General features: G+C 42.0%; 1 protein-coding gene across 1 annotated transcript in view; it reads left to right on the top strand.

Moving 5' to 3' along the window:
* Positions 1-5,450: 5,450 nt before the first annotated feature.
* The window catches only part of KCNK2 (potassium two pore domain channel subfamily K member 2), a gene marked incomplete at its 5' end in the record, with an annotated part of 121,304 nt that continues 111,090 nt past the window's right edge, over positions 5,451-15,664 (top strand). The window contains one exon of the mRNA XM_077811947.1: positions 5,451-5,765. Within this exon, the coding sequence (XP_077668073.1) occupies positions 5,451-5,765 (315 nt within the window). The remainder of the gene's footprint in view (positions 5,766-15,664) is intronic.

The raw sequence follows: 15,664 nt of genomic DNA, 5'->3' as shown, positions 1-15,664 counted from the left end.
TCTCCAGAATAGATGGAAGAGCTCTACAAGGCCTCAAGAAAAGGAGTTCCTCTACACAACAATTTTTGTTGTACCACACCAATGGAAATGTTCTTTCTGGATTTCAAGAAGCATCTCTTAAAAATGCCACATCTGGTAGCATTAGCGCTGAGTGCACTGAAAGTGGGTGCCATGGCATATCTAGACTCCTTTCTAAGAAAGCAATAAACTTCAGTCAAGAATGTTACCAGTGATTGTCTCAGGTGGAAAATTATAGCTAATTAGTGTATGCAGTTGACACATTGATATTAATTTCCCAGAGACTGCTTCTCAGGTACCAGATTTATGGATACAATACAGTAATTCCTGGAGTGGAGTTTCTTGTGTTGTCAAAATAGTTTCTACCTGTTTCACAGAATGTATTGATTTAGGGCCTGATCCGAACCCATTGAAGCCATTGGAAGGTTTCCACTGATTTCATATTATGGGCAGTGGATCTGGCCCTGTTTGAGCACTTTGTAAGAACTCAGGAAAAAGAATCCCATCCAAAACATTTAGATAACTAAAGAAAGGCATGTGGTACTATTTTCCATAATATTCCTTACTGTCTCAGCGCTGCGTGGAAGAAAGTGTTCATGCTCGTTTTCCCATAGGGACTGGAAGGAATCCTATGAAATGATTATTTTCCACATGAAAAGAACAGAAAGTATTTGTACAGGCTTAGGGGTAGCAAACCTTTCAGGGGGAAGGTGAAAAGATGGTCGTGTTTTATGTATGAAATGTTCCAAGCTCTCAAGGAAGAGAGCTGGGTCATGTAAATAAGCAGTGACCACCAGGCTATCTGGATTCTCTACTAAAAGGGGACCTGATCCTGCAAACCTTTGCTTTCCTACATAGTATTAGAACCCAGTCCTGCAACTATTTAAGCTAGTGAGTAATTTTACTGGGGTGACAAGTCTGAGTAGAATACTTGCATGAATGAAATTACTTACATGTTTTGTATTGTTTCAAGATTATGCTCTTAAGGCAATGAAATGGTACTGTGTGATTTAAGCACAATTTGCAACTGGATTTTTTGGATTTGGCCCAATGTCTCTTATTACTCAACAACTGTTTTGCCAGGCCACAATGGTGGTGAGTGGTCTGCAAAGCTCAGACTGAAACAGCAGATGAGATTTAGAGTTATACTCTGAGTCTTGTAGAGACATGAAGGCCCTAGAGAAGACTGGCATGATGGATACTGCTGCAATCAGAGTTCTGGGGAACTCAGTAATGTATCCATTTGTCCAATTTGTATTATGTCACTTTAATTGGGAGAGGCCTTAAAATAAGTCAGTTCAGTGATAGTGCTTCTGATTCAAGGAGGATTATAGCCTATAAACTATGGGAGGAATGCCATACTTCAGCAGTTTTAACGATACAGCCTTTGGCTTCAAATGTTTGTGACCCAAACCAATTTATTATTATTGCTTCTTGACTATTTGTATTTGTTCTGACTTTTTTTTTTTTTTTTTGGCCGGGGGAGGAAGGATGGCAGGTGGATGGTAGATATTTATTGCTGCATACTGGCAATACATTTTATCTTGAAGGGGCATTCACCTATTAACCACTTGTGAAATTGACCCAAGGGTAATGTCACAGCTGATAGATAACCAGGAGACCTAAGATCAGTCTGTGACAAACATAACAAAAATCTCAAGCCAAGGGCTAAAATCGCAGTGGAAGCAGAGTTTCTCCTTTACAGTGCCGATTCAAACTGGAAGCAAGCAGAAGCTTGTGCATGGTATGGGAGAGGTACCAAGCGGTGACTCTCTGCTCCCAGGTGATAAACTCCTCCCCACAAAGTACCGACTCAGGAGGTTACAACGCAGATCTGCGGAGGAGGAAGAAATAGACGGGGTCCCCGCGATGTGAGAGCTCGCTGCACTCAAACTTTCCCAAGTCTGGACTGAGGGCTCTCTGCTCGCTACAGTGATATTTCGTCCGGTTCAAAAGTTCCCTTCTTGGGGAAGCTGTGGGAGGAAGATCCCCTGGGGGCCGTAGCGAAGACTAGGAGCAGGTCTTGTGTCTCAGTGGTGGGGGTGGCTGTTGGCTTTTCCTCTACCCCATTGCTCTCCCCTGGGGGCTCCCAAGTCAGCGCCCACCAGTTTGGGATTTATCTTTCCTGCGTGGACCGCTTTTCTTAACCTTTTTCTTCCCCCTTCATCCCTGCAGCATCTGCCTCAGCCTGGTCCTTGCGCTGCCGAGCGAAGGGGCCGGGTAGAAATGCCGGGCAGCTCATCGAGATGAGAATGCAGCTGCCCCTGGCGCTGGAGCGGGGTAGAGGGAGGAAGGGGGAGAGGCACCCAGCGGCTGGGATACACCGGGGGAAAGAGAATGAGGAGAGGAGCGGGCGCCCACGCACACACACAGGCGGAGAGCAAGGGGACACACACACACACACGCACACACACACAGGCGGAGAGCAAGGGGACACACACACACACACGCACACAATTCTCTAGGCGCGCAGCTGCACCCAGAGTCAGGCACCCCACGCCCAGTGCCCGAGACAAAGAGTGACAGAGCGGGGCACAGGCACCGCCCGAGAACCGGGCCCCGGGGCTGAGATGCACACGGGAGAAAGCGGGGCCGAGGGGAGACAGGCCCCCGCCCACACTGACTGACAGCGGGACGCGGACACACACACACACACAGAGACCGAAAGACACAGGCACACTGAGATTGTGACAGACGCCTCAGGGACTGGCAGCCACACACCGAAAGAGGCTGATAGGCACACCTGGCGCCTGAGCGAGTCACACACACAGGGTGATCACGCACACACACAGTGATTACACACACAGACGGTGATCACACACACACACACACGGCGATCTCACACACAGACAGGGCCATCACACACAGAGACAGGGTGATCACACACACGGCAATCACAGGGTGATTTCTCTCTCTCTCTCTCTCTCACACACACACACACACACCCCGTGATCGCGCACACCCCTCCAGTGTCAGGGAGGACGCCAGGCTCCGCTCCGCGCGGAATCTGAGCTCAGCAGCAGCAAACCCGCCCTGGGTCTGGTCCTTTTCTCTCTCTCTCTCTCTTTCCATCTGGTCAAACGGCACCTACCCAAGCCCTGAAAAAATGCCTGCCCGTGAAGCGAGGAGAGGGCGCCGGGTCTGTAAATAAGAAGTGAGTACTGGCACAATGGCGTGTGTTTCTAGATCAAAGTCTGCCTGAATGCTGCATGCTCCCTCGCTTTCCCAATGCCTCCTCGCAGGGGGGACCCAGAGCTGCTCAGTCCCTCTCTTCGCCCCTTTCCTTCCTGCGCCTCCGTCCCGGATTTTGCAGGCTTGGTTAAACACCCGCCTGCCTTTTGTTTTTAACACTTCTCCTTTGTCTAAGGTGGGTGTAGCTTCCCCTGTCCGGGAGGGTCAGGCTGGGCTCCGGGCTCCCACCCGGACCGTTTCTCCAGCCAAACCCCGCTCTGCAAGGATGCCTTTTGCAAGGGCTTTAAACCCAGCGCATCCTTGCGAGCTTGCTGCTGGGGAGAGGAGTGAAGGATAGGGGCAGGGCCCGTTCTGGCTGGAGCGTCCACGTTTTGCCCCTCTCGGGAGTGTGAAAATGCCCTTGTCGACTGCATTATCCCATTTCCTGGCAAGGTGGATGGGTGTCAGCAGGGGGCTGGGAAAGTTGATGGGAGGGATGCAGAGCATCACTGGGTGGATCAGTTTAGGGCGCCTCGCAGCCATCCTGTTCTCCTTTGTTAGCTGCATTCAGCGGGCTTCAGGAGTGTAGCAGGAAAAGTGGGGGGCAGGTCTGCCCTTCTTCATGGTGCTAGGATTGTGTGTGTCTGGAAGTGCTGAAGCTAGGCAGAAAGAGGAGCAGTTTCCTAGTCTACAGCACGAGGCTTGGTGTAGCCTGAGGTGCCCCCAGTTTTGGGTTTGGACAGAGGGTCATGATAATGTAGTAGGAAAAATTCCGACTGGCAAGGGGAGTTCTGACTGAAAGGAAAATGTGATGGCGCTTCCGTCCCCTTCCCCCCCATCACAAATCATGTCAATCCCAGGAGAGAGCACAGCTTGAAAGAGCAGTTATTAAACCAGGTGTCCTTTCCAAATTTAGCCACACACATCAATTTTTGTACAGGGGCATATCAGTAGCCTCATACAGTATTCCATGCCCACTACACTTGAAGGGTATTTGCATTCTGGTCTGGTGCTCCCGGTTAGTTAGAACCAGATTCTAGTTTTCTAGGAGCTGAACAGTAACTATACCACAGCTGTGCCCCGAGTCACGAGCGGAGCTTTTTCATTTGGGCTGCCTGTTCATCCTCTAACCCTCCCCCCCAGGGTTCAGGTCCACTGTATTAATTTCGTAGGTCTGCTTTTCTTCTGACCTGTATTGCACGATTCTTTGAGAATGTGAGTTCCTGTAACCCTGTAGGTTAACCTCCAGCGGGTGCTCAAGAGAAGATCCTATCCATGTGGAAAATGACACTCCCTCCCTCCTCTGGGGCATGCCCAGCTTCCAGAGACCTGAGAGAGAGACTTTTGAATCTACATTTAGAAGTAGGCTATCCCCACAACAGCTGAAAGTGGTGTTGCAGCCATTCAAAATATATTAATCATTTTAAATATAGTATTGTTGCAATCTTCCCTCAGGAGACCTTTAAGTGTACTTGATGTGGATTATTTTTATCTAATTACTAGTGTAGTTAGGTGTAATCACATAAGTTATGGGTCTACTTGATAACACACTCAGGTGATCATTACTGTCCCAGTGGGTTTCTTGTAGCAGTAAACAATCAAATATCCTATAATAAGATGATTGACTTTTCCAGTAGGCATGCACATGTGTTCCTGGTATTTTCTAAAAGGTATTTTCAAAGTGTTAGGATTAATAATGGATTATTTTTATAGTTACCTGTGTGGGGGGAATTTGGAAGTGAACTGCAAATATTCTAATGAGTATCTGAATTCAGAGTTGAGGGTATGTAAGACTTAAGGAAAAAGTCCTGTTTTCCTGATAGTTTTTTAATGCTGAATTAAAATGTAGTCTGAGAAGCATATTAGCAATGCCTAAGATTATTCAAGATGTGAGGATGCTCTACTGAAAAATACCTTTTTATACTGATTTAAAGGAACACAAGAAAATAGGGAAAATAGTGCATGTTAGAACTACACTTGCAGAGTATTTATAGAGGACACATATATATATATAGTAAACAATGCAAGTGTGTATGCATGTGTGTACATATAAATAGCATATTATTAGTCCTAGCAGTTGCTGAAACCAGTAATTCTATAGTAATATAACATGGTGTACAAGTGAAATGCATTTATAACACAGTTATCTATGAACTCTATTTTGAATTAATAGGATCTCTGTCACCTTCTGGCAAGAAGCGTGTACAGCTAAATACACCTCTGTCCAACGCTGTCAACGTTAACATTCTTTTTCTGTTTTATTAGTGGCGGCACCTGACTTGCTGGATCCCAAATCTGCTACTCAGAACTCCAAACCACGGCTATCATTTTCTACAAAACCCACAGTGCTCTCGTCACGGGAGGAATGTGATTCGGCTATTAATGTTATGAAATGGAAGACGGTCTCAACGATTTTTCTGGTGGTTGTTGTATATTTAATAATTGGAGCCACTGTCTTCAAAGCCCTGGAGCAGCCACATGAAACTTCCCAAAGAGCCACCATTGTGATTCAGAAGCAGACGTTTGTATCTGAGCATTCCTGTGTGAATGCATCGGAGCTCGATGAACTAATTCAGGTAATTCATGCAAAAAAGTAACTTGTTCTTATGTTTTAAAAGAATGAATTCTTCTATAGCAATGGTTCTATAATAAATGGGACACTGCTGTATCAGCACGTGAGCTGCAAATGTAGCAAGAAGTCTAACTTAAGACAGAAAGGTTGGCAATAGCATTTTCAAATGAGGCTTCAGCTGAAAAGTCATTGCTGATTTTTTTATGTTCAGTGTGCATTATAGACAACTTTTAAATTGAATGCGCCTGTGCTAATTAAATGACTATTCATTAGCAATATGTATTATTTAATAGTTCACAGAGGAATGGGTGTATTGATTGAGCTAAGTTACTGGCTTTGTCAATATTGGGAAAGCAGAGCATGGCCAACCATTACCTTAAGAAAGTTCAGATTTATCATTACTTTAGCAAACAATTCTCTCTTTTAGCTGTACATTTCTTTCCACAGTTTTTTATTTTGAATACAGCAAAATAATATTAGCTAGCTATTTCCATTACAAATCTTGATTTTTAAATTTTTTTCCAACATTGAAAGGCTAAATCCTCAGCTAAATCAGTGTCACTCTGTTGAAGTCTGCTTACACCACTTGATGATCTGGCTCATCATAGTCTCTGGTGTTTCAAATTGCACCGTGAACTCAGGGGTTGTACCTTATAACTGGAGAATTGCAAATTTAGTACTTATATTTAAGAAAGGAAAAAAAGTGATCTGGGAAAGTACGGACCCATTAGTTTGGCCTCAATTGTATGCAAGGTCTTAGAACAAATTTTGAAAGTAGTTAAAGACATAGAGGTAAAAAAGGCAATTGGGATAAAATATGACATGTTTTTACAAAAAGTAGATCACTGAGAAGATAACTGATTTTCTAGACAAAGGAAATGCATTAGATGTAATCTGTAATCTGGATTTCAGTAAGGCGTTTGATACAGTTCCACAGGAGAAATTATTAGTTAAATTGGAAAAGATGGGGATTAATACAAGAATCGAAAGGTGGGTAGGAACTGGGTAAAAGGGAGACTACAACTGGTCATACTGAAAGGTGAACTGTCAGGCTGGAGGAGGTTACTAGTTGAGTTCCTCAGGAATCGTTCTTGGAACCAATCTTATGTAACATTTTCGTTAATGACCTTGGCACAAAAAGTGGGAATGAGCTAGTAAAATTTGTGGATGACACAAAATTGGGATGTATTGCCAATACAGAGAGGACTGGAATGTCATACAAGAAAATTTGGATGACTTTGAAAATTAGAGTAATAGAAATGGGATGAAATTTAATAGAACAAAGTGCAAGGTCATGCACTTGGGGACTAACAGGTAGAATTTTTGTTATAAGCTGTGGACGTATCAGTTGGAAGCAACAGAAGAGGAGAAAAACAGGAATGATGATGTGCTGTCAATATGATGCAGCTGTAAAAAAGGCTAATGCAATTCTAGGCTGCATCAGACGAGGTATTTCCAGTAGAGTTAGGGAAGTGTTAGTACTGTTATACAAGGCACTGATGAGACCACATCTGGAATACTGTGTGCAGATCTGGTCTCCCATGTTTAAGAAAGATGAAATCAAACTGGAACAGGCGCAGAGAAGAGTTATTAGGATGACCCAAGGCCTGGAGAAGCTATCTTACAAGAAGAGACTTGAGGAACTTGGCTTGTGTAACCTAACCAAATGAAGGCCGAGGGGAGATCCAATTGCTCTCTATAAATAAATCAGAGGGATAAACACCAGGGGGGGAGAGCAGTTATTTAAGTTAAGGGCAATATTGGCACAAGAACAAATGAGTATAAACTGGCCATCAATAAGTTTAGGCTTGAAATTAGATGAAGGTGTCTAACCATCAAAGTAGAGCCCTGCCGTGGGACTGGGATTCCATAGGACTCGCTGCTGTAATAGTGGGAGCGGGTAAAATGTTTTGTTACCAGTGGGATTGGGTGGGCAAAAAAATCAGACTATGGTATTTTGTGGGAAAACATTAAATCTCTCATCAGTTGGTCATAAATAGAATTTCAGCAGTGCAAAGCAAGTTTTTCTTTTTTATTAAATAAAGGTTTTAATACTTAAATTTAAGTGAGAGATTGAAAGAGATTAATGTCTATTATAACAGGAGTTAAAGTGTTTTTTTACATGATTAAAGCAAGATTTGTTTTATTCTTTTAGTGGTAAAAATTGTGTCTGAATTCCATTTATATATATAACATATTAACCAACTGTGGTGAGGTGGGTTTTTTTGGTAGCACGGGGAAATCTGTCTCTGTTGTGGGATTTGCAGAATCTAAGGTTTTTGCAGATGGGAGTGGGATAAATATAAAAGAAACAATGCAGGAGCAGGTGGGAGTAGATATTTCAGGGCAGGATGGGAGCAAGATTAAAAAAATAGTCCCATGTAGGGCTTTACATCAGATGAGTGAAGTTTTGGAACATCTTTCCAACAGGAGTAGTGGGGGACAAAAATCCTGACTTGTTTCAAGACTGAGCTTGATAAATTCATGGAGGGGATGGTATGATGCGATTGCCTACAATGGCATGTGGCCCATCCGCAACTGCTATTAGCAAATATCTCCAGCAGCACTAGATGGGGAGGGCTATGAGTTACTAGAGACAATTCTTTCCCAGGTGTCTAGCTGATAGATCTTGTTCACATGCTCAGGGCCTAACTGATCACCATATTTGGGCTTGGAAAGGAATTTTCAAGATTGGCAGAGACCCTGGTTTGTTTGTTTTTTTGCCTTCCTCAGCAGCGTGCGGCCTGGTTCATCTGCTGGTTCGAACTAGAATAAATGGTGAATTCTCTGTAACATGAAGTTTTTAAATCATGATTTAAAGACTTCAGTAACTCAGCCAAAGGTTATGGGTTTATTAGAGGAGTGGGTGGGTGAGATTTCGTGGCCTGTGATGTACTGGAGGTCAGACTTGATGATCATGGTGGTCCCTTTTGGCTTTAAAGTCTCCCAGACACTTGTTTTACTGCAAATTTTTAAGGCAGAGGACTGATTTACCAAAGTTGTTTTTCGAGTATGTTATTTTTTTAAGTTAAATTGGTAAAACATGGAAAATTTTTATAGTTTGGGAATTTTATTTTTTAGTCAAGTTGGGTTCCAAAAATGGTAGCCTTTTAAAGTTATTGAAGCTATTCCTTTCTCCCTGCACCCTACAATACTTTTTTACTTTAGAGCAAGTTCTTGTTGTGAAGTGTCGTGGTGCTGAATTGTCACACATAGCTAAAGATAGTCCTTCCTGAACACAGCTGAGGTATGTTTGGCCTAAAAGTTGTGGGAAGATAATGCTATGCACCTTGTTAGGGTAAATGGAAGACTTCATACCACACTGCTGTCAACCTGGTACCTTTGAACAGATACTAAATTACTGAAGAAAATAACCTGGCTTTTCTGAGTATGTCTGATTCTTAATACAATTTTTATATAGCATTTCTTCAGTTCTGATTACTCTATGTGAATACAAAAATAATGAGTGTGATGAAGAAAAAGTCACATCAGTGTGAATGATACTTTAGAAATCCTCTAAAGGATATATGTCTGAAAATAATGCATACTACAGTATTAGGTAGCTGTAATGGTTAGTTGTATGTGAAGAAAATTACAGAACATACACATTACAATATTCTCTTTAGTCTTTACCTTTACTTCAAACTATAGTGAAACACTAAACTTTTGATTTTGAATTTAGTGCTCTAGATATTCACTCTGATTTGTCACTAGCCAGAGCTCGGACAACTTATGATGCAAGGGTCTTCCAATCCAGATCAGTTCTGACCTGCATAATTTGGTTATCCTAGTTCTGGGACAGTCTTGAGCATCAGAAGTTTCTAATTGGGGTCAATCCTACTAAATTGTGAAGTGGTTTGGTGATATGAAAATACCAGGAGGACTAGATTGAGAGCACAAATTCAGCCTAGAAAGGATTTAAATTTGTGTTTACCCAGAAAAAATTCACTAGCCTAATAGTGTCCATCTAGTTTCTCTTTTTCCTAATAAAAGCTTCTCTTTGCCATGTGACTTGTGTCAAGGTTCCTTCCCACTCTGAACTCTAGGGTACAGATGCGGGGACCTGCATGAAAGACCCCCTTAGCTTATTCTTACCAGCTTAGGTTAAAAACTTCCACAAGGTACAAACTTTGCCTTGTCCTTGAACCCTATGCTGCCACCACCAAGCGTGTTAAACAAAGAACAGGGAAAGAGCCCACTTGGAGACGTCTTCCCCCCAAAATATTCCCCCTAGTCCTACACCTCCTTTCCTGGGGAAGGCTTGATAAAAATCCTCACCAATTTGCATAGGTGAACACAGACCCAAACCCTTGGATCTTAAGAACAATGAAAAAGCAATCAGGATCTTAAAAGAAGAATTTTAATTAAAGAAAAAGTAAAAGAATCACCTCTGTAAAATCAGGATGGTAAATACCTTACAGGGTAATCAGATTCAAAACACAGAGAATCCCTCTAGGCAAAAACTTAAGTTACAAAAAGACACAAAAACAGGAATATACATTCCATTCAGGACAGCTTATTTACCAGCCATTTAAACAAAAGGAAATCTAATGCATTTCTAGCTAGATTACTTACTAACAAGTTCTAATACTCCATTCCTGTTCTGTTCCTGGCAAAAGCATCACACAGACAGACAGACCCTTTGTTCCCCTCCCCTCCCACCCGCCCTCCAGCTTTGAAAGTATCTTGTCTCGTCACTGATCGTTTTGGTCAGGTGCCAGCGAGGTTATTTTAGCTTCTTAACCCTTTACAGGTGAAAGGGTTTTGCCTCTGGCCAGGAGGGATTTTATAGTTCTGTATACAGAAAGGTGGTTACCCTTCCCTTTATATTTATGACAACTTGTTATAATACAATATAATGCACTCAGGCCACGGTATCAGAAAATATCCAAAATACCCCACAGCAGTTCTTTTGTGGTAACAAGACTGTATTAATGCCAACTATTCAGCACCCACAGTTTCCTTGGCTGGCTTGAATTCCTGGAAGACTGTCTTTTTACAGTTTCATGGGAGGGTATGGATCACTCCAGGGTACTAAGTGTGAATGTATTCCACTTTTCTATATGTTTTGATATGAAGCACGAGAAAATGGACAAATGTTATTCAGTTTAGGATATATAAAAGGCTAATGAAATGGGACACTCTCACCTTTTTGGTGAAATAGCTGCCTAAGAACAATGAACTGGCTTTTGCTAACAAATGTTAGGGGTGGGAGGGAGGGTCAGCCCAGTCCAGTGGTATCACTCCTGCTTTGGCAGAGAGATGGATTTAATCATAGAATCATAGACTTTAAGGTCAGAAGGGACCATTATGATCATCTACTCTGACCTTCTGCACAATGCAGGCCACGGAATCTCACCCACCAACTCCTGTAACAAACCCCTAACTTATGTCTGACCTATTGAAGTCCTCAAGTCATGGTTTAAAGACTTCAAGGTGCAGAGAATTCTCCAGCAAGTGACCCATGCCCCACGCTGCAGAGGAAGGCGAAAACCCTCCAGGACCTCTGCCAATCTGCCCTGGGGGAAAATTCCTTCCCAACTCCAAATATGGTGATCAGCTAAACCCTGAGTATGTGGGCAAGACTCACCAGCCAGACACCCAGGAAAGAATTCTCTGTAGTAACTCAGATCCCACCCCATCTAACATCCCATCACAGGCCATTGGGCATATCTACCGCTAGTAGTCAAAGATCAATTAATTGCCATCAATTAATTTTTCCATCTCTAACTTCCATGATCCAGTGCTGCAAACTATCTTAAGTGGAAACCATGCCAGTTGTCTGCTCTGTATCCTGTAATATAAACCTGTCTGAGATGAAGTACAGCAATGTGTGACCCTCGGTGCTGAATCAAGATGCATAACGATTTTTGAGATATTGCCTAAGTCCTGAAGGCATAAAACATGCACAACCATAGGCACAATGGCTCTGCAGTCAGTGGGGTTAGGGTTCAAACACTGGATGCCAACTTTCGGTGCCATTTTAGGCCAGTCTAACGTAAATCAATATTACAGGTAATATCACCTGGTACACCATATGTTGTGCATGGCAACAATCAAGTTGGCAATGTACAGCAGCACGTGATGGGATGTGTGCCTTTTAGAGGGGAGCTTGCTATTATACTTTATACTACCTTTTAGTGGTCCCTATAGGAAGAGGCACAAAAAAAGCCAGACAGCTGTTCATTTTTTAGATTAAAACCTAGGGTTTCAAAGTTTCAGTTGAGAGGGTCTTTAAAAGGGACTCAGCTATTATCAGGAGAGAAAAAGATGGGTTTGCTGAAGTCAGGATGGAGAGCTCTAGGGATGCAAGATCTGTCTTGCTTATGTTTTGTTCAGTTTTTTTAAATCTTGTTTAGAGTTTGCAGACTACTAAACTGCATGAAGGGAATGTGGCCAGAGACTTTGCTGCTGTGTCGTTTTTTGGCTGAACAAAAGCTCTGTAAATAACCTGAGAGGTGTTTTTGTTGTTGTTGCTCAGTCTGAGCATCTTGCGTTGTGTGGTAGGGCCAACTTAACAAAGAATTGCCATACAACAGAATAAAAGTGTTCTCTAGCAACTGGTATACAAAGAACTACAGGAATCAGAGATAGAAAAAATCTATTTAGATCTAGTGTAGGATTGTTCCCTATAGTATACCAGCTGCTGAAAATTTGAAACTGTTTGAGGCAGTTTGCAATCTCAGATGCAAAGTACCTGGTAGAATCCCCTCCTGTACTTGTGCACACATGCTCAGTAACAGAGTTTTGAAGACATTCGACAATACACATCTCTAATGATCAGCCTATTTTTGGCCAATCCTCAGGTGAAACTATAGTATCATTATATATATATATATATACACACAGTATTATTATAGTATCATTTTATATATATATATACACACACACTTTTTTTGGTTGCTTTCGTTAATATGTTGAGTTCTTGCTCCACACAGACAATAAATGGAAGTGCAGAATGTCTGTCTGTGGGGAAAGGTGAGTCCGACTGAACTGTGTAGTCAACAACTTCCTAGCATTGTCAGTATTCTTATTTTATATCCAGTATTCTATACCCTACAGAATATATACCTCTCAGAATATAAAAATGAGAATGTTCAACACACTTGTCTATTGGGGAAAAATGGATTGGCTTCCCAGCCCATAGGTTGCTTCCTTACTCTAGAGTTATTCCTAAGAGAGAATGAAGTCAGCACTGCAATGTATTTTGGGATGCCTGAGTAGAGTGAGAACTTGGCAATAAGAGCTCTACTTTGTCATCTCCTGCCAAAGAGAAAATTGATTAGAGAAATGAGAAGAACTTTTTATTTAAATGCTACCCAATTAAGTGAAGCTCAGCTTCTAAGGTAGGCCCTTATAAAATAAAACCCAACAAAATCTGTTTATATTCAACGGAAAAGTAATATAACACATAAGCATTAAAATGTTGTAAATAAAAGAAATGTCATCCCTTGGTTAAAATACCTTAGACTGGTGTGTCCCAACAAGTGGGGTGTGAGCCAAAGCGGATTGCCCAGGGCTGACTGCTGGGTTGCTTCATAGCGGTGAGGAACAATCAATCTGTATGAATCCTAGGAGCCAGCTAGAGTGAAAAAAGATATTTTGCTCATTCCTTCCTCCCTGTTGCATTCTGCCATCTCCTCTACTGCCTTATGCCTGAACAGAGCACAGTGTTAAGGTGCCTATTGGAGCCTGCACAGACTGAAATAATATTGCAGAGAAGTGTCAACTGCTCCAGTTATCTCAGTATGTTAACGCTGAAACCTACAGATTACACTTTAACTAAATGTACCTTAAGACTTAAAACTAAAGATGTCAGTAATGTTAATGACTATATTTCACTGCTGATTCTTTTAGCAGACACATCCTACACATGTGCTTATCCCACATCACAAACTGGTAGGGAATGTAATATCAAAATAAACAACACGGGGGTCAAAGGCACTGAGTGTAGTATTAATTTTCTTATTTAATTCAGGAAAAACCTACTTTTTAAAATGTAAATGAAGATGCCACAGAGTCTCGTCTGCTGCACCAAAGTGCCCCTATAGTGAAGGACTCTGCCACAGAATTTTAAATCCAGCTTGCTCCGAAGTATGCAGGTTCTTCCTGAAAACTGAGTTCCTACAAAATATGAGTTCATGTTTTTAGAAATATTTTGTGAATCACCTGGATGTATCTAACCTGAGTGACTATGACCCCATTCCCACAAGGTGATCTGTATGGTGTTCCCCATGAGATCCACCTCCGCAGATTAGCTTGCAAGGCTAGGGTCCCTGTCATCATATTTCCACAACCTATGTCTGTTTTCACCCTGACCTTGTGTTGGTTAAAATCTCCCTTGTCTATGCATTCACCATTTAGACTGTGAACTCTTTTAGGTAGGAATCTGTCTTCTCTTTGTCTTCTGAGAAAAGCCTCTTATGATTGTGGGTGTTATAAAAATAACTGGAGCTGCATTTCTTGTGCCTTAACTTTCATCATAACTGCTTCCTATGTGATTAATTTCCTCTTTAAAAATATTTGACACTTTAAACACTTATTTTAGCTCTTTTTACTCTTTTTTGTAACTAGATGTAACTAGAATATATTTTTCACTACACTGCACCTCTCCTTTAATTGACTTTCTGTTCCATGCATAAAATGTTTCACATCTTGTCTCTTAGTCCCAGGAAACCAATGCTGTTGCATTTTCTGAAGGGTGTTCTTTAATTTTAGCCAGTAGGCTCCTTCAGATGCAACCTCTCAGATTCAATAGAAAACTATTATGCAGTTAAAATGATTAAGTAGGATTTCTTGTTTCTCTTCCAGGTATTAAAAAGCTTAAAACGCTTCTTGCTGTGTCATTTCTGGAGCTATCATAATATGTCCCTGACTGAGACACAGGGTTTGTGTATGTCCTGAAATATACTTTGTAAATCTGAGATTCATGAGCTTGATTTATTAAAATTAGATCATTTATTTTAACCACAAAATTAAGGGCACCATTTCTGTGGGATATTCTATTTTGCACAGCTACCATGCAGGCAGTTTTCTTTTTCCAGGGGATTTAAGGTGGGTGGTTGTTAACATTGATAGCCCCACACCACACAAAACAACACACCGTGCTCTGGCTGGTTCCCAGCTTGCAAGCAGCAGGTGTTAGGCTTGAAAACCTTGAAAGACCTTGTCTATGAAAAACTGATGCTGCAGGATATTCTTTTGGCAATTCGAACTGCAGTTGCATCAGTTTTTTTATATACAAGGCCATTCTGGAGCACTTGAGAACTGAAGATCATAAGGAAGTGCAAATATCAAGGGTACATATAACTTCTTTGTTGAGTGTTGGGAACAATTTGAGGTGTCTCACTTAAGGCAGTTTACACATGGAAGCCCCAGGTACTGGACTTTGTGCCTCCACCTCCATGCATGCCCCTGCCAGTCAAAGCACTTCAGCTCATTCTTAACTGTAACCATATGAGTTGTCCCACCTTGTTGAATTGTGGCCTATTTCTATTTTTCTCCTCTTGTTTCCCCACCTTCTTGTGTTCCCTAATTTCCATGCAGGTGCCTCTCCCTTTCCTAGATCCTGTCTACTCCATTCTTGCTAAAAATAAATTTCTGGATGCTATTATCTGCTTCATTCCATAGTCAAGCATGCCATCTCTGCCTGTATCCCTGATGCACAACACCGTAGCGTAGAGGAATCTGCATTATGGACTTGATCTGCTGTAAAAGATCCCTGTCAACAGTCTGGTCCAGTCCCTATTTCAGAACGGACCACCAGTCTATTCTGAGGGGATCCATCTGCTGAATCCAACATGCTGCTAAACTCCCTGTGTCTAGGTAGTGCCTCATGACTATTCCTAGCATTGGGTCCCTTGTTTATGTACTGCCAGGAACCACAAGCTACTTTTGATTGCT

Source organism: Eretmochelys imbricata, chromosome 3 (genome assembly GCF_965152235.1).
Source record: "Eretmochelys imbricata isolate rEreImb1 chromosome 3, rEreImb1.hap1, whole genome shotgun sequence".
Classification (NCBI taxonomy): domain Eukaryota; kingdom Metazoa; phylum Chordata; order Testudines; family Cheloniidae; genus Eretmochelys; species Eretmochelys imbricata.
This window is presented reverse-complemented; position numbering and strand designations above follow the sequence as displayed.